The 19,684-nt window shown below is 42.3% G+C and overlaps 1 protein-coding gene across 9 annotated transcripts in view; it reads right to left on the bottom strand.

Annotated features, from left to right (window-relative positions):
• The window catches only part of nhsa (Nance-Horan syndrome a (congenital cataracts and dental anomalies)), a 63,789-nt gene that overhangs the window by 8,963 nt on the left and 35,142 nt on the right, over positions 1–19,684 (bottom strand). For 2 of the 9 annotated variants that reach the window (XM_039811120.1, XM_039811129.1), the window contains exons 2-5: positions 5,329–5,481; positions 3,338–3,453; positions 2,542–2,604; positions 431–623 (exon numbers count right to left, since the gene is read on the bottom strand). In XM_039811120.1, the coding sequence (XP_039667054.1) occupies positions 431–623; positions 2,542–2,604; positions 3,338–3,453; positions 5,329–5,481 (525 nt within the window). Of the gene's footprint in view, positions 1–430; positions 624–2,541; positions 2,605–2,898; positions 2,950–3,337; positions 3,454–5,328; positions 5,482–11,231; positions 11,292–12,332; positions 12,527–14,984; positions 15,723–19,684 lie in introns of those variants that run through there. The other 7 variants (XM_039811124.1, XM_039811128.1, XM_039811127.1 and 4 more) reach the window with 7 other exon arrangements.

The following is a 19,684-nucleotide window of genomic DNA, read 5'->3' as shown; positions in this document are numbered from 1 at the left end:
TGCGTGTGTTAAATATCTAGCTATAGCAAGGAGACGATTAGCTTGACTTAGCTTAGCATAAAGATTGATAGCAGGGGAAAAGATAGCATGGCTCTATCAAATTTTCACGAATGCAACTAACAGCACCTCTAAAGCTCACTAATTATACTACTTATATGTCATTTATTTTTAAATGCTAAGCTAAGCTAACCGTCTCCTGGCTGTAGTCTTACATTTAACAGATGGACATGAGAGTGCTATTAATCTTCTCATTTACTGTAACTCTAAGCAAGACGGCAAATTAAGTATTAAGTATTAAGAAAATCAAAAGAAACTAGCAACACAACAATCTACCTAACAAAGACGTTTGAGAAATCTACACCCCCGTCACTCCACTCAATCCTGTCACAATAAACACACTCAGATATAAAACATAATGCTTTAAATTTACCAGTCACATTAATGGGGATGACAAATGAGGTGATGACTTGGGAATTGTTTTTCATTCTTTCCTCTGGGGTGGGCAGCGGCAGGGCTTTAGACCAGTTAGTCTGCTTGTCCAGGGTGGAGGGGGTGTTAGGGATGGGAAACTTGGGCCGGTGACCTAGAGCCACCCCGTCAGTGTCGGGGTCAAAGGGCGCAGCCTGCAACAGATGGATATTTGCATGGTTAGGTTGTTAAGGTTAGGTGGCGTTAAGTGAGAAATTGTACAGCAGAGTGAAAAATGAACATACTCAGCTTCAGAAAGGGGGAATGTGTGGAGTACAGTGATTAAAGTCAGGGATTAGACTGGTATTGTCAAAGTGTTTATCTGGGAAAGAGCTGAAGGCTAGATGTAGAGATTAGTGTCTTATTAATCTGCTGCAAAGACTGCTTACTGTCAGAGCAAATCAATACACATGCCCTTCCAGGAGCTGAGTTTCATGTTGGATTCGTTACGTCATGGAAATAAAAAGCATGCTTTAGAGAGAGACAGACAATGGAAAAGCACAAGGAAGATTCAAAGAATCTACTGCAAAAAAATAAAGCGCACAAAAGGTAAAAGTTTGAATTTCAAACGTGTTAAAATCATGAAACATTGTTATACCTGCAGAAAAGTTAATGACTGTATGCAAAAATGTCAGACCAATAATAAAAAGTTTGGCACACACTGTAGGGCACATGTCGCGATAAATACTAATTCTGCTTTGAGAAACAGAGGCGTCTCCTTCACTCAACAGCTACTGCACAGGACAGAAATGTGACACAGTCAGATCCAGTCACAACATGCTGGTTTTGGGAACTCTTAGCTCATGCTTTGACAATCTGTGGCATCTGAAGTGACTCTCGTGCACAATAACAAGTCTCCGGAAATATTGAGGAAATACTTCACGGCAGCATTCCTTCTGAACAGAAGCTTCAGCATCTATCACTGCACAGTTCTCCCCTCTGACTCCAGATCCTTTTTCCACGGACCTCCTCAGACTTTCAAACGAAAATACTGTAGGTCCCCTATACCTCCATGATAAATCAATTTAGGCTCTGAAGTTCTTACCTTGAGATTCCTACAGAGAGGCACATGTGAAACTGGGAGTGATTCTCAGGCTGAACTGGTTCCCACCTCCATAACCCGACAACCTCCCACCCCCATTTAAAGCCAGCTCTCACGCCTTTGTGCTCTCTGTTCCCAGCAGACCAATGAGACCCTGACAAAAAACCCTAGCCACAAAAGAAACCCGTTACCTTGGAAACTTCTCCCAACTAGTAGAAAAAAAAGCATTTATAGCTGATTTGTTTCAAGAACAGAAATGCGGTTTTAAGAGAGGATGAGTGAGATGAAAGAGTAAAAGAAAGAGACGGTGAAGGAAAGAAGAGAAGGAGAGTGGACACGACTCACAGGATGACAGGGAAAAAAAAGGAGTGGCAGTGTTTGGCTCATTTCTCTCTCACAGTGGGCATCAAGCAGGATATATTTGGTGAAAAAAACGGCACAGAAACATGAGGATGTCAGCTCTCTCAGGGATGGCTGCAGTGAGGAAACCGCAGCACAGAGGGATCATGGGTAATCACAGGCGCAAGTTCGCGAAGTCGACCCCATCATTAGAGAAACTGTGGCTTCTGGGCGGCCATGACTGTGACACACACACACACACACACACACACACACACACACACACACACACACACACACACACACACACACACACACACACACACACACACACACACACACACACACACACACACACACACACATTCCTCACATACTGCATGCTCAGAGCCCGGCCCTTCACATGAACTCCAACAACTGTGTGAGTACGTACATGTGTGACGTGTCAGAGTGGCTGAAACTTGGAAAAAGTTGGGCTCTCATTCAGTTTCACCTTAACCTCATGTTCCTAACTGGTTGGTGCCGGATGCCAACCACTGCTGAGAGAATGCAGCATTACAGTAAGTGGGCATGCATTTAAAAAAAGACTCATTATGTAAATTAGGAGTCAAACAGGCAAGGAGTTGTGAAATATAAGTGTTAAAAGGAGCACACAGGAGCCAGGAGGGAGGGAGGGAGGGAGGGACCTCTACCTTTCTGCTCCAGGGAGAGAAGCGGCAACATTCGGTAGGGGAGGAGGAGCGGGTGGACTCAAACTGAAGTACAGGGCAAAAACAAAAGGACAACAAAACCATATGACAAGAATGAACATGGAGATATTCAACATAAACATGGGCAAAAAAATACAACAATACTGGGGTAAACTTGGAGAGGAGGAACATGTGGACTGTGAAATATATTTGAATCGAGGCAGGTTGATGAGATGATTTATTCTGGAGGTGATAAAATAAATATAAATTCAGGGCTGTCAAATGAAATGTACACAATCATGCTCTGCACAGACCACATCGAAACACATCACAAACACATTCCACTTCCCTCTTTATTACCTGTGTTTGTGCTAACTGTGTTGCTGCATCTCTAACAAGTTTGTCTGGCTGCTTGAAAGGAAAAAATTTGCATTTCACTTTAAAACAACATCAAAAATCTGGGCAGAGCAACTACGCAAGTCATCTTCATCAAATTAAAACAAACAAAGAAAGGAAATCAACACTTGAAAAACAAATATGCATTCATACCAACAACAAAAAATACTCTAAGGAGGAAAACTGTGTAAAATGTTAGGACAATTTAATATGGTCACAAATTGGTTTCATTTAGATTACTAATGAACTGTCTGTTGATTCAATTTGGTAAGTGATGAACCAAAATGGCTGTCGACCTTTTCAGTGTACTGACTGGTGCCCTGACTTCCTAAATGTCACAATAAAACATACAACATTTTGAAGAAAAGCTGATCCAAAGAGAGTATATTGTTAGTTGTCTCACCGTTGTCACATTTGTGCCCCTGTGTTCTTGCCTCTGGACGAGGTGTGGGGAGGGGTACATGGGCATCGAGATGGTTACTCTCCGCTCCCTGCTGCCTGATCGTCTCCTCTGGTAATCTGCAACAACAATTGTGTGAAACTTTGAAACGTTTCCAACATCTACTTAAAGGTAGGGCTGGGTATCATTCAAATGAATTCGATACCGGTACCGATACCAATACTGTGACTTCGATGCCGGTTCCTGAAGGATATTTGATTTCGGTAAAAATTTTATAAAACAAAAAGAAATTACATTACATTACACATTACGGCACAAATCTTTTTATTTATTTCTCAGCTCCTACTATGTACCTGCCTGCCTCTACGACGTTTAACGTTAGACAGGCAATTTGGTCTGTGCCTAAAAAGTATTGAATACAGAACCCGGCTCTACTTAAAGAATGGGTCTACACAAAACAATATCCACATGGACAGGAGAAACAATTACAGTGACCAATAACTCTTTGAATGCACCCATTAACTAATGCATTGCATGACACCATGTTGGGTTTTATACAGCATCAGGACCATAGTACGGTCTGTTGTATGGTATTGTAGATTGGGTAAACCCAGCCCCATCTGCTGGCGATTTGATTTTGCCCTGCAGCTCAGGCTGGAAACCTGTACATTTATCTATCCTGCTTCTGTTACAATTTTGCGGGGACCAATCACAAACTGGCTTATCTACCTTACGCGCTATTGGCAGGTTTAACACGATGGCGATAGAGAAGCGACCAAGCAGCTTCTTGATTACATTCAACATGACGGCCACTGAAGCGCAGCAACCCGTTCATGCCGCTGCTACGTCACCCAGATCGTTGGTCTGATTGGTTGAAGGACTATCCAATTGCGTACAGTCATTTGAACTATGCCCGTTGATCACGTCTCTTGTGCAGTAGAAAATACAAAGCAGACTCCCCAGACTAATGTTGAATCTTAAAAGATTGAGCTAGGTCTGGTGATAGCCAGACTAATGGTGTTGTACAGTATCTGTTGTTTGTACATGCTGTCTGTGTTTTTACTATGCCTGCAGCATGAGTTAAGTGCCCAAGACAAATTTCCCACGATGTGGGACAATAAAGATAATCTTGAACCTTGAATCTTGAATATTGGCGTGTGAGAATCGTTGGATTTATAGATTGACATAAACAAATTTGTGAATTTATGCTTTAAACATGGATTGAAGAAACAAGGCAACCCAGTGCAGAAATGAAGAGGGTGGACACAGTACAATACACACAATAGGCCTGAATAAATACTGCCTTTGTGAAGCTAATAATGATTGGGTCAGAAAGGTGGGTGATTAGCAGTGTGACAGTGGAGTGTTCCTTTTAGTTCGTCTGACAAAATAACTTTTAAAAGTCCACATTTCAATTCAAAGCAATGAATAGCAACCACACAAACTATTACCTAAAAAATTACCAGAGATTACAGAAAGTAACTAGCCTGACATGGTCATACTCAGACTCTAGTCAGAATGTGAACTTCCCGACCTCAAAAGTTGTGGGCGGGCCTAAGTTCGGCTGGCATCCAGGCTAGAAAGTAACTCCTGTGTGATGCAGAATCTTAAATAAAAACATTCTAAGCTTCACAACAATGAATGATTGCAGTTGTATTGGATAAAAAACATTTTCAGATTATGTCATACTGATACAGTTCCTACAACCAGGATGCAGTTGCAAAATATGTCCACTGGAGCGCAGAACAACACCAGAATAACACGGTACTAACAACAAGAAGCAGACCTTTATGGTGGGAAGCATGTTTCCCAGGGGTGACCCTTTTTAAATAAAGTAACAAAAAAAGAAGAAAAAAAAGAATGTTTTTAAATGACATGTCAAATAATAAATGGAGAGTGGATTAATTGGGAAGGACAGAGTGAGAGCAGTTTGGAGCAGCAGTTGGGCTTTGCTCGTGTGTTGTAGTCAGACGGAGTGTCGGGGGGGGCCTCACCTCGGTGTAGGGCCCACAGGCTGACGTTGGCTTGCCTGTGGAGGTCTACAACACATGCTGGCCGTGTGGAGGGGTGGAAAATGTTCCTCTGCTGGTGCCAGGGAGCTTGGTAATGTGCTGTCAGCTTACTCTCCACATCCAGGTTAGACACCGCTGTCAAAGAGAGACAGACCAGGTCAGACAACAACTAAAGCATGTGCAAATATAATATCAATAAACTTTGATTTGTATAGCACCTTTAAAAACAATAGTTATAGTACAAAGTGCTATAAAACAAAAGCACATTCAAATCAATATACATACACATATATACAGTGGTGTAATTCAGTTTTTTGTAGTGAGTATACTGTGGTTTTTCCATCCCAGCTTCATATTCGCCCGTCCCAGAGCAACGCGTCCTAGAGCGACAACCCCATGTGGTTTTTTTTACGTTACCACGTAAAGCATCAGCCTCATCTGGCTTATTTCCTGTAGTTTCTGTAACGTTAACGTCTGCTGCAGTGTCACTTTAAAGTGGCAGTAGCTTCAGGGGCGGGCTTAGCAAAACACTGAGAGAGTGTAATTTAAATTCACTTTTGTTTCATACTGTATCTCCTTTAGTGATTCTCATTAGTTCATTTCAAATTTGTGCAGAGAACGACCACCAAGCAACTGTGCCATTCCTATGCAACTCACAACACAGACGGGGAGAATTTATGAACAAAAGTGTGAAAGTTCTGTCACAAAAACAATCGCCGTTACGTTATCCTAGTGCTTTTGTAAGTTGGTATACCGGAATCCTTGACCTTTCCTAGTGGGTATACTGCGTATACCTGCGTATCACCTAGACTACACCACTGCATATGTCTCCCTTTTCTTTCTTCATATATCTAAGGATTTTTTTTCTCTTGACATAATTATTGAGGCCATTCCCATTTAACATCTAGTCTTCTTATTATATTGTCTTGAACACACATCTTTGTAATACTGAAAATAAAAGATGGGACATATTTAAAGGACAGTTAAAATGACAAACAAATAAATAAAATGAAGTAAACACATAATGGGGTTAAAAAACGACATCACATAAAAGCAAGTCTATAAAAATGGGTTTTAAGAACCGATTTAAACGAAGTCACTGACACTGAAATGGACAAGTTTCTGGTCAATAAGAAAACCTGACCAACAAGGAGGCTTTAATTATTTTCTAGGTTCTCAGTGACAACTGTTAACTACTAAAATCTTCATATTTAACCCACAGTCCTCCTCAGATAGATGTTTGATGATTTGAAGCTTGTTGCCAACATAATGCAATCACCCAGCTTGTGTTCAGAAGGGGAAATAGTCACAAACTCTTTAACGTCTTTCTTGATAAATGAGGTACAGCACGTGTTACTGGATCCTCTGTACGACTACTGTGTAGGCCAACAGATGGAATGGAAAAGCGACTTGCTTCCATCACAAGGGACAGCCTGCTGAGCTCCACGGGGACTGCTGAGGAGACTATTACATTCCACTCGGATATGTTTGTGGTGATACACTGGTTACCATCATTAACGTTCAGACAAATGACCAATGAGCTTTCCATTACAGCAATAATGTGGTGCCATGAGAGCAGCTGAGGGTTAAACTAGAGCTGGGCAATATATCGATATTATATCGATATCGTGATATGAGACTAGCTATCGTCTTAGATTGGATATCGTAATATCGTAATATGGCATAAGTGGTGTCTTTTCCTGGTTTTAAAGGCTGCATTAAAGTCATTTTCTGAATTTACCAGATTGTTGTAACTGTTCTATTATTTGCCTTTACCCACTTAGTCATTATATCCACATTACTGATGATTATTTATCTAAAATCTCATTGTGTAAATATTTTGTGAAAGCACCAATAGTCAACACTACAATATCGTTGCGGTATTGATATTGATGTATTTGGTCAAAAATATCATGATATTTGATTTTCTCCATATCGCCCAGCCCTAGGTTAAACAATGTTTTTGGATATAAGGCAGATCTGAAGCACCAGTTTCATAATAGAGCCGAAGCCTGAGAAGATAACCAGATGGCAAGATAACCGGACCCAATGTTAGCAGCACAATAGCCTGTTTACTAATTCACTGCTATTACCTGCAGCCAAACAATAGGTATTAATGCTACCTGATACTGTGACTTTCATCCTCCAAACATTGACCAGTATCTGGACTAATCTCACTGCTCCTCTTCACACCTCCTCAGCTTACACAGAGGGAGACGCTCTGCTCTCAAATTACACATCTTACATGGACAACGGGGAAACGTTTCAGTTTAAAAGGGTTTATACGTGTAATACGTTTTATTTCAGATTTATACAGTAACTGCTATGTATGTGCAACAAATAAGATAAACGCAGGAGTAAAGAATGAACAATAGTCGAGAAATTATACACCTCCCCCTTCCATAAAACAAAGAAAATCTCTCTTCCTTTAGTCTCTCTCTCTCTCTCTCTCTCTCTCTCTCTCTCTCTCTCACTCTCTCTTTCTGTCATACACACACACACACACACACACACACCAGCTTTTAGAATAAGAAATGACGGCATATAAATAACAGTATAGTCAGATAATAACCACATAAAGTAAGACTCAGTCAGGCATTGACATGAGATAACATCTTACACATCATCTGTAGGAGAATCCAAGGAAAATTTAGGGGATTAACACGGCTATGTCTTTGCTTTGGCAGACAATCTGTCAGTCTTTTTCTGGGCTTGTCCTTGACCTGGTAGCTTTACTGAAACAAACTCTGTCTGACCCACATGTCTGCTAGAAAGCAGACTCCAAGTTTGCTTTGTAGTGCAGCCAGAAGCTAACTTTAGTCTGTTTCACTCAAAAAAGACAGTTCAACTGCTGAGCGCAGCTACTAAAGGTTAGAAAAACCTAGGGCTGGGTACCGTATTAAATACTTTTTAGGCACCGAGCGAATTGCCTCTAAAGTACAAGTATTGAAAAATGCCTTGTCATTCAATACTAAATTTCAATACCTAAGGAGTAAATCTCATCGGCGTCAGTGAGCCAATAAGCATGCAGCATGCTTCTACCGAGATCTAACAATGCTTGTGATTGGCAGTCTAACCTACACGTCGTACGACGTGGACAGGCAGGAAAAAATCTACGTTACACAGCTCACTTAGTAGGAGCTGAGAAATAAATAAAAAGATTTGTGCCGTAATGTGTAATGTCATAATTTATTTTTGTATTATAAATTTGGTATTGAAAAAAGTATAATTCAGGAACCGGTAACGAAGTCACAGCATTGGTATCGTTACCGGTATCAAATATTTTCGAATGATACCCAGCCCTAGGAAGACCTAAGTGAAGCTCAGCCTGCTGCATATGTAAACTACTACTGTTGTGAGTTCTATGACAAGTAGTTTTAAAGAAACCTGGTGCCATGCATGCAGTCCCCAGGAGAGCCAGTATGTTTATCTGTCACCCAGAGACAACTTGACGTTTTCCATGAAACACCCCAGAGTGATTTGAAAGCCCTCTGTGGTGACCGGCTGACCTGAGAACAGGCTCTGTGCTGTGTCTCCTGCTCAGCTGTAGATGCTGGAGGTGAACTCATCAGAAAGTAGATTTACTTGCTGCTTCATAATCAAAAAGTTTTACTACATGCCATGTTATACTTTGCTTGTGGGCCTTGAATAACGCTGGGCAACAATTCAATGTTAATGCTTGTTAACGTTCAGTGAAATCATTTTGTGATATATCATGTTATCATGTTATATGTTAATGCTATAAATGATTTCAGGTAAATTGTAATTAAAGCTAATAAAATTTGTTTAGTTAGGAAAACGATAAAGGACTACATATTTTGGGAAACACACTTATTTGCTTTCTTGCCAAGAGTTAGATAAGTAGATTGATACCACTCTCATGTGGTTTCCAGTATTTATGCTAAGCTAAGCTAACTGTTTACAAGCTAATTGTAATTAACAGCTAAATAAACGAGTTGAGTTAGGAAAAGCATTCTTATTGGGAGAATAGTTCAACATATTGGAAAGAATGCTTATTTGATTTTTTTTGTCGAGATTTAGATGAAAAGATTGAGATCACTCTTAGCTAATTATGTAGCTAGAGCCAAGCTATGTTAGCTAAACTTAGCTTAGCATAAAGCTAGCCTGGCTCTGTCCAAAGTTTAGAAATATGGCTGTTATTCCTTAAAATAAGATAAGCTAAGCTAAAATTAGCTAACCATCTCCTGGCTCCTAGCTACATACGATAATTAGCTCCCAGACATCAAAGTGTTCACAACCATCTGTCTTTAATTTCATGCTTTTGGTTGTTTCCTTTGATTTGTCACCCATCTGTATGTGACTACAATATGTGTGTGGCAATAAACTATGCAATTGAATATTTCAAACTTGAAACTACGGTGCGTTTCTGCTGTGACCTGTGGTGAGATAAGTGAGTTAGCAGTGATGTGTTGGGACACCGTTTGTCAGCCTGTCCCCTCCTTGCCTCCCTGCTGAGACATGAACTGTTGGCCCTGCTGTGTCACCCCCAACTAAAAACCCATCTGACAACAATAACAACAACTAGGACACCGACTGTGCTCTACTCCATTTCACTTTCCCTGTTTTTGTCTTCCCTCGGCTTAAAAACACATCAATACTTCCTTTCACACAGCTCAATGAAATTGCCACTTTCAGTTCAGTGAGGCTGTACATATACAGCAATGCATGAGTGCACAAATGGCCTTTAAAGGTTTTCATTGAGTCACAAGTCCATATGGTGAAACCCTTTAATATGGGAGAGCTGTGGTCAGCTGTTACCCCAAATACGGCCAAAGAAAACACATCAGCCTTCAGTCATTTTATTCACCTCTCTCTCACCACCTTTCTCTGTATTTCACATCTAGTGTGAGAGATCTTCAACATGGCCACACTGAGCCAACTGAGCCACATGGCCTCAGGTGAGAAGAAAAACAAAACTTTTAACGATAAAAAGCGAGTTTGACACTTTACTTGATTGCGTCTCTATGCTATAAAACTTCCCTTTTGAGTCTTTATTCTCCATCTTCCTTACTTTTTTTCACTGAGAATCATCCAGTGAACCTTCCCGGGAAAATGAGATCAAGAACTATATTATCCGCACCCTGACACAGCCTATCAATCTCTTCTCCTCTCTTCTTCATCTGCAGCAGGAACATTCCCCCAATAACATCAGCGCTATCAGCCCTGCCAGCAGGCCTGCAGGCCAGGAGAAGGGGGGATGAAAGCCTGCACCCTCAGACTCCCTCTGCCTTGTAATTTACCCAGCACTGGCCCAGACAGGATCCAAACCAAACCCCTCACACCCACACTCACACACCTACAATTTGCCAGCGGCCTGGGAAAACACAGCCGCAGATGTCAGTCATGAGATCACACTTAGATAAGAAAAAGGTGAGCGTGGACTGCGCTCAGTCAGCTCTGTTACTTGATGTGAGTTAGTATGTTAAATTGAAGACTTGTGGGATTTCTCGCACACTAATGCAAAAAAATATATATGATTCTTTTTAGATAGAAGGCACAAAAATCAGAGGTTTTGGCCATGAAAGGCTTTTTCAGTGAGCGCAGAACTTTCCTTCTGAACAAACAATGCAGCAACAATTTGGTGTCACAGCCTGTAGGGCTTCCTTGCAGTTGGGTTGCGTTCACACTCTGTCACACAGGTTATACTAACCAAGCAAAACAACCGAGCAAATGCCACCAACACTAGCTGAGGAGACGAGCACTTTCATCTTGTCGTCTCTTACATCTTGTGACAACGCTCAAAATGCAGACATGTTTGTCTAACCACTGTGGTTCCAAGTTGCAAGTTGTGCATGCAGAGAAAAAAAGCAATGGGAGGTAGGCTAAAAGCAGCCTTATCAAAGCCCCAGCAAATTATACAGTACCTTGGGATGCGAGAGCAAGGCAGCATCCTAGAGCCATGACAGAGCTGTGTGTTAATCTCTGAGCATCAGTGAGACATTAACTCAGTCAGTGGATCTCCCTCAGTCACCTCAACAGAAACCCTGTGTCCCTCATGTCTTTGCAGCAAAGTCCCTGGGCTCTGCTACCACACTGACCTACAGCTCCACTGGAGTGTCTGCTCACACTCCTCCCCCATATCCCTTCCCCACCCAGTGCTGGGTACAGATGGTCCGGCCAGGCCCGGACTTGGGCTACCACTAATCTGTTTATGGTCTGCTACAGGAGAGTAGGAGTGTTAATCCAAACCGCTGAAACAACACTGACTGCTTAACCCACAATGGAGGATCATGGGGAGGGGGGGTGCAGAGGAATGCCAAAGGATGCGCAAGGACGGTCGATACTTGAATCCATAACTCAAGTATTCAAATATCAAGTACCAGTGTGTTATTGTCATTCAATTTTTGGATAAATCCCTGAAATACTCTGATATCGGGTGATGATTCAGAAATGATGTAGGGAGACCTCAGAGATGACGACCAGTCCGAAGAGTACAAATCAAGTGCAGCTTTATTCAAACAGTGAACAAACTTTCATGACACTGGGACAACCATGAGCATACAGGATGAACCACATGTACATCATAGTGAATACCTTTTAAACTCTTTTTGTGCTAACACAGCATGAGACATCTATTTCAGTGCACAAGTTTTACTCTTAAACTACACCTTTTATGGCCGATGCTCCTAATAGATTCTCACATTCCTGGCTCCGATTCCTCTGTGTGAAAGTTGTACCCAAACTCATAATAGATTCACACATTCTAAGCTAGGCTTCACTATGAGACCCCTTAGAATAGATAAGATACATTCAAACATTTGCATGCACACATACCAAACCTATCAATCTCCAATCCAGTATTGTGCTGTATGATGAAGAAGATCTAAGAGCTAGTAAACAAAATACTCATTCAATCATTCACATTCACAATAAATGTAAAAGCATCATTTCACATTAACATCTAGATGGATTTCTGTAGACACTACAGTGCAACGGAAGAAAATGACAGAATGAATGCTACTAACCTGAATCGGCCAAGAAACAACATGTAAACAGATAATCATCAAATAGCTGAGAGAATTATCCACGTCTTCCCTGTTGCCAAAAATCTAAAAATTTAAATCTGCTGGCTGTCACAAAACCAATGCTGCTGTTCTGCTGCGCGTCGGCAGTCAGCTGCTGGTGAAAGTCCCTTCTGATCAGTAAAACAGAAAGAGTAGAGTCCCCATGCCAGGAGGCACAGAATAATACCCGTCTCCCCGGTAATCCGCCCTGAGCCCACATCCTCCCAGCTGATGAGGGTGATGTCGCTGCTGCTGACCTGCTGCAGCAGGTGGGGGCACTAGATTGTTTTCATTCAGGAAAGAGACATGGCTAAAGCACGCAGACCTGCTGAAAAGCTCCACTGAAGGAGACTCTGAGTGGAACAACTGCAACAACTTTGTTTGTAATGTAAGTTGTTGAAATGATAACTATAGCAGTGATGAGCGGGAACACGAGTAAGAAGTAAGAAATATTTTTCTTAATGCCAAAAATACTGCCAAATATCCATTAGGTTTCTCCTATTTTCATTCTGCAGCGACACATCGCTGTGAGTCCATGAACGAGGCAACTGTCTGTGGTTAGTTCACGTCTGTGACAGCAGGACAGTCGAGTGTGTTATCTGAACTGCTACATCAGTTGAAACGTTGTCAGTAGCCTACCGGTTAATGTTACAAACAGGCGCGGTAGAGAACGACACGCCATTGTAGAGCTGGGCGATGAGGAGAAAATCATGATAGTTTTGACTAACTACATTGAAAGGTTGACTATTGGTCCATCCATCCATCCATCTTCGTCCGCTTATCCGGTGTCGGGTCGCGGGGGGAGCAGCTCCAGCAGGGGACCCCAAACTTCCCTTTCCCGAGCCACATTAACCAGCTCCGACTGGGGGATCCCGAGGCGTTCCCAGGCCAGGTTGGAGATATAATCCCTCCACCTAGTCCTGGGTCTTCCCCGAGGCCTCCTCCCAGCTGGACGTGCCTGGAACACCTCCCTAGGGAGGCGCCCAGGGGCCGTCCTTACCAGATGCCCGAACCACCTCAACTGGCTCCTTTCGACGCAAAGGAGCAGCGGCTCTACTCCGAGCTCCTCACGGATGACTGAGCTTCTCACCTTATCTCTAAGGGAGACGCCAGCCACCCTCCTGAGGAAACCCATTTCGGCCGCTTGTACCCTGGATCTCGTTCTTTCGGTCATGACCCAGCCTCCATGACCATAGATGAGGGTAGGAATGAAAACTGACCGGTAGATCGAGAGCATTGCCTTCTGGCTCAGCTCTCTTTTTGTCACAACGGTGTGATAGATTGAATGTAATACCGCACCCGCTGCGCCGATTCTCCGACCAATCTCCCGCTCCATTGTCCCCTCACTCGCGAACAAAACCCCAAGGTACTTGAACTCCTTCACTTGGGGTAAGGACTCATTCCCTACCTGGAGAAGGCATTCCATTGGTTTCCTGCTGAGAACCATGGCCTCAGATTTAGAGGTGCTGATCCTCATCCCAGCTGCTTCACACTCGGCTGCGAACCGATCCAGTGAGTGCTGAAGGTCGCAGGCCGATGATGCAATCAGGACCACGTCATCTGCAAAAAGCATCGATGAGATCCCCAGCCCACCGAACTGCAACCCCTCCCCACCCCGACTACGCCTTGATATCCTGTCCATAAATATTACAAACAGGATTGGTGACAAAGCGCAGCCCTGGCGGAGGCCAACCCTCACCTGAAACGAGTCCGACTTACTGCCGAGAACCCGGACACAGCTCTCACTTTGGTCATACAGAGATTGGATGGCCCTGAGAAGAGACCCCCCCACCCCATACTCCCGCAGCACCTCCCACAGTATCTCCCGGGGGACCCGGTCATACGCCTTTCCAGATCCACGAAACACAACCGGTTGGGCATACTCCCAGGCTCCCTCCAGGATCTCACGATGAAGTGTGTGGGAAGCGGTCAGGTCTGTTGGCCTTTTTTTTCAAATTAAACACGATGTGGGTATAATGTTTACTTAAGTGGGTAAAGCATCAGGCTAATTGTTGTACAGACATGCTGCAGCTCCTCTTTTAACCCTGTGTGTTGAGCTATGCTTTTTTTTAGTTAAAAAAAAAGGAAATTTATTTTTTTTTTTTTTTTTTTAAAAAATATAATAAGGACTACTAGCCAGTCAGAAGCAGAGTATGAGGGCGTGCCCTGACAGTACCTAGGTAAGGACTACTAGCCAGTCAGAAGCAGAGTATGAGGGCGTGCCACGCTAGCAGCTAGGCGAGCATTATAACGTGTCTTGTCTCTGAAGTAAAGGCTTGACTACAATAGAGCTGTTTGGAGCAGTTGGTGAACAGTGTTTTCTGTTGGAGCTGGTAAGTCCCTTTGGGGGGGACTTTGGGCTTTTTAACTTTGTAAACCTATAACATGCACAAAAAATATATATAACACAATAAAGGAAAGGGGAAAAGCCAAAAGCATAATATGAGCACTTTAAAACTGGACACCTTTAGCACAACTGCACTATTTAGCATGCAAAGGCTAATTATAGACAAGGCTCATATTAATGCAGGAGACTCAAACTCTTTCCTTCTTTCTCTTCCTGTAAACTGCTTGTCTATGCCACCACACCTTTTGAAATGGGCTCTCCCTTACCTCACCTGGAGCTTTGATGTGGAATAGCAGGTGGGCCCTGTGACCTCTGCTTGGAATGTGATGCTGGGAACCAGGATCTCTCGGGGGGGTGGGCCTAAATGAGCCATTGTTGCAGCCTGATGCTCTCAGCTGCCTGCAGGTACCAAAGCAAGGGGCTGCTAAGCTGTAATCAAACCACTGGTTGGCTTCCTGAAGTGCTTTACTGTTCCTCAACACCATTCATTAATTACCTGGTTGAGAAATGAAAAATAGCCTCCCCCCCATTATGACAGTCAATTGTATTTATAGTCTTGTGTGACATTTTCCGTCTGTTCTTAATCTAAATCTATTCTTTAAGGCAATACAGTAAAATGTATGTGAGAAGATGACATCACTGCAGCAGGAGCGGTAATGCAGGTGTGTGAAATTGTTCTCGTTTAATTGCAGCACTCTAAAGTCTACTCGTGTTTCCTGACTTGAGGTCACAACGCCAGCACGCGCTGGCAGTGCCGCAAGCCCACACACGAGAAGCCGTCTGGTGGTGGAATTAAATCATACTTGTGCTTTGGGAGACTCAAATTTTGGATCAGCGCCTGGACCGCCAATCTGTCTGTCTGCTTGTGTGCAGGGAAGTACAGTAAGGGTGGAACTGAGGAAGGAGTGGGGGAACCCCATCTGATATCACAGTTTCCATTATTATGATTATTACCAAATGATGGCAAATAATGTGATAGATGGGCTACTTGTATCTGAACCCTAACATGGTTATGGGCCTCCATACAAATAGCTTGGCTAGACAAAAAAAAACATTTCAACAACTCAAACCCACATCACTTACGACTTGAACCTCAAAGCTTCCCTCTTGTGACCCACTCCCAAACATAGCTATAACATTTCTAATGTTTATCCATTTCCTAAACAACTCTAACAATTATTGTTCGTTAATATCTGAAACCATGCTGCTGCACACGGGACATTTCCTGACACTGAAATCCTCCCGAAGATCACCCAAAGCAGTAGAAGAGGAGCGGTGTACGACCGAGTCCTGTTTTCTCAGCTGCTTCAAATTACCACTACAAAGTCCAACAGCAGGCTGCGGTGACTTTGAAATACTTTCCATTTTGAAACCTCCAGAGTGGTACACACTGCCGGGTAGGCACGATGCCAATGAGACGATCCCTCGCTCTGACAAGAGAGCGTGCAGATGCTAGAGGTTAAGGGAAGACGAAGGATGTGCTAAGTGATGGTTAGAATGTCCGACATGCTCGGAAACATGTCCTTTGTAAAGATCTAACAACACATGGAATGTTCATAAGAGTGTGCGGTGTGTTTTACAGCACAGTAATGAGGAGGGAATTTTGTTAGAGCGTCATAACATATTTATGTGACATAAGCATTAAAGTTGGCCGTGTTTCTGAGCAAAGAACAAGAGTTTATACATGTCATAATAATATAAAAGGACTGGGCAAAAAGGCTGATCTGGAGGAACAAAAACTGAAAGCAGATTTTGATAGTAACGGCTTAAGAACATAAATCTACTGGCACCGGATCCAAAGCATATTTAAAGCTGATGTACTAATCATCATTTTTATAAAAAATGATAAATCAAATAACTACGTATCATGTAAAAGGGGTCATTTGTAGTGATGAACCCACATCTTCCAGCTTTTTTATGGCTCGCAATCATCTTTAATGTTTTGGTTAACAAAACAACTTTATAATAGTATAATATATGTTATGTGTTTACTTTTTTACCTTTAGCACTTGCACAAAGACAGTTTTTACAAGAAAATGTTTGCAATATTATGTGTATAGACTAGTAATGCGCAGGTCGACTGCGGGCCCGGAGGTGTGGATTGGCTCTCATAACGGGTCGGCTGGGTGTGGGTAATAAAAAACCCTGAGCTAGAGTTAGCAAAGCTAACTACAGTTCTGAAAGCTAACTTTTACTAGCCTGACGTGGTCCTACTCAGATTCTAGTCAGAACTTCACGACCTCGAATTTTGTGGGCGGGGCTAAGTTCGGCTGGCATCCAGGCTAAACCTTTACAGTAATAATACTTTTATACAAAGAGCTGTTTGAGGTTACACCACCAATTAGAGCTGCAACTAATTATTACCTATCATATCATTACCCTCATATAATCGATAAATGTGCTGATTATATTCTTAAACGATCGATCGATCATTCAATCATTTAATGTGCAAAATGTCAAAGAAATATGAAAAAGGGTTTCTGTAAAACATAAATTGTTTGGCATTCTGTCATTCGGCATATCTGTCGATCAACTAATTGATTAATGGTTTGAGCTCTCACAGCAGGCTGTTGTTAAAGACCTGCAGCAGGCAGGATCCGCCTCTCCGCAGTCAGGGAGAATTGGGTTCTTACTTGAAGTTATGTAATTAATCATTAATCAAGTCACGCTGGACAGCTCAAACAGAAAATTAAAAATGAAATCTTGATTTAAACTTTAAACAAGTGAAAACATTGACTAAATCATCTGGAATTCACTGTAAGCAGATTGGCCCTAATTTAAATCTTGGAAAGATAAAAATGGCATTCATACCTACTTTACTTCTGAATAAACTCTGCTTATGCTGCAAATATTTTTTGCCTGTCCAGTCAATGCAACCTGACCTCTTGTTTACCAGCACTGAGTAGTGAAAAGGAAAGCCACAGCATGACAAAAACTGTGAATGAGAGCAACTCCAAGCTAAGAGAGATTAATTTTTCCGTCCTTTACGTGCACACTCAGCAGGGTCAGCGTAGGGTCAGGGCCCGCATTCAGCAACCTTTTACCTATTGCCCCCTAGACACCTCATTATTAGGTCCGCACACAGACTGGGAGGTCAGCCTACATCAGCAAACACTTGAGTAAATCACCAGCTTATTAGCCACTCATTCACACCACTTGGCTTCCTCTCTATTATGGTGAATGCTAAGCATAAAATCAACCCATCCTCTTGTTTCTAACATTGATTTTTAGCAATACTAGCTGTCTGTTGATAATGAGTTAAAACAAAAACAATGCTTTTTTAACGAATGCTGCTTTGAGAAAATGTACTATGGACTAGGGCTGCACAATAAATCATTTTTTTATCGTCATCGCAATACCAACTGGCCCAATATACACATTGCGAAAGGCTGCGACATATCGCGATAGAGGAAATATCAGTAGAAAACTGCACATTAAAATGTATCTGTCATTCTTTTTTTAGTGGTGCCTTTTGTGTTCAATTTAATGTTCAATTTGTTCCATAAAGAAATTCCCTTTTATTTGTTTTAAATTCAACAAGGAATGTGTTGTATTTTAGAAGAATACTGAAAGCAGCAGAGAGGCAGAACTGAGTACATTTTAATATCTGTATTTATTAAGTAATATTGTTATCTCTATATTCAACTATGTTATCGCATATTTTCCTCATACCGTGCAGCCCTACTATGGCCTTGAAAGTCCTTCCTGACATTAACGAGGGCAGTTCTTTAGGGCTGTTAATGCAGAATATATAGCAAAAACAAAACAAATAACTGTAAAAAGAAAAAAAGAAAAAGAAATGGCCTATCCTCCGAAGTACACTTAAAATTCCTTTACCCCTTAAATCAGCACGCAGTTCATTTTACAGCTTTGTCCTCCTGATTCGCTGTGGAGGCCTCTGGCTGCAGCACACCCTCTCATATCACATCATTTAACGGTCTTTGAGGTCACAGCTGACTCCTATTGGGCTGTAATGGCTCTCCTGCTGAGCTTGGCCAGGGTCCCTGCTTTCGCTAGACCTTTGAAGTACTGACACACATCACGCCCAGCCTCAGCAGAGGAGGAAGGGGTGTGTCTGGGCTGGTCCCTGCTCAAAAAACTCTCTGGGTTTCCGTACCCTCCAGGTACACCTGGCCTATTAGTCTCACAAATGAAAATGTGCGCCCTTTGACCTCCTGCTTTTGTTCAGTCCGCGCTCCCGTCTCACAGGCACCTCAAGAAAGAAGAAAGAAACTCTTGGTAGGAGTACAAAAATAGAAGAGAAGAGTTCCTGTCTTTACTGGAAGAAAGGGGAGTGTTAACCACAAGGTGGAGGATAATGAAAAAAATTGAAGTCAGAACAAGGGAAAGAGTAATGTGAGTAGCCTCTGCACGGTCAGCTCTGTCAACATGAATCCGAGTGCTTACGGGAATATGGCTGCATTTAAAAAGGTGAAACAAAAGTGTTTTCTCTGTGGCCAGACAGGATGAGCGGCCCAGGAGTGAATTTACCTTTCCATGCGTACAAAGCCAAGAAAAACAAGAAAAGAATAGCAATGGAGATAAATCTTTCATCAGCCTGTTTCTCTGCCAAACAACCCACTTCACTCAGTGTTTTGTTCCTACATGCCACTTGTAATAATAAATAAAGTGTTCATCTTGCTGCCTCTATACTGTAGACATTCTGTCATTTCAAAACAATACCATGTGCATGACACTGCAACATAAGACATGGAGATGTTTTCATTTATGCGTTTAAAGCTGGAGCCCATTCCAGCTTACACTGGGCAAGAAGCAAGGTTCAACCTACAAGTGTCTACCACAGGGTTGACAAATGTTAGGCAACCATAGTGTCTAAATAGACGCCAAATGGACTGTGAGAGAAAACCACCACCTTCTAGCTGTGAAAGCCTACACCACTGTGCCACCCCAAATTTAAGAATACAATGGGAAAGGTAAATCACTTGTAATAAAAAGTAGTATGTCA

The sequence above is a fragment of the Perca fluviatilis genome, chromosome 9, assembly GCF_010015445.1.
Source record: "Perca fluviatilis chromosome 9, GENO_Pfluv_1.0, whole genome shotgun sequence".
Lineage (NCBI taxonomy): Eukaryota > Metazoa > Chordata > Actinopteri > Perciformes > Percidae > Perca > Perca fluviatilis.
Note: the sequence above shows the minus strand (reverse complement) of the source record. Positions and strands in the feature narration are given on the sequence as shown.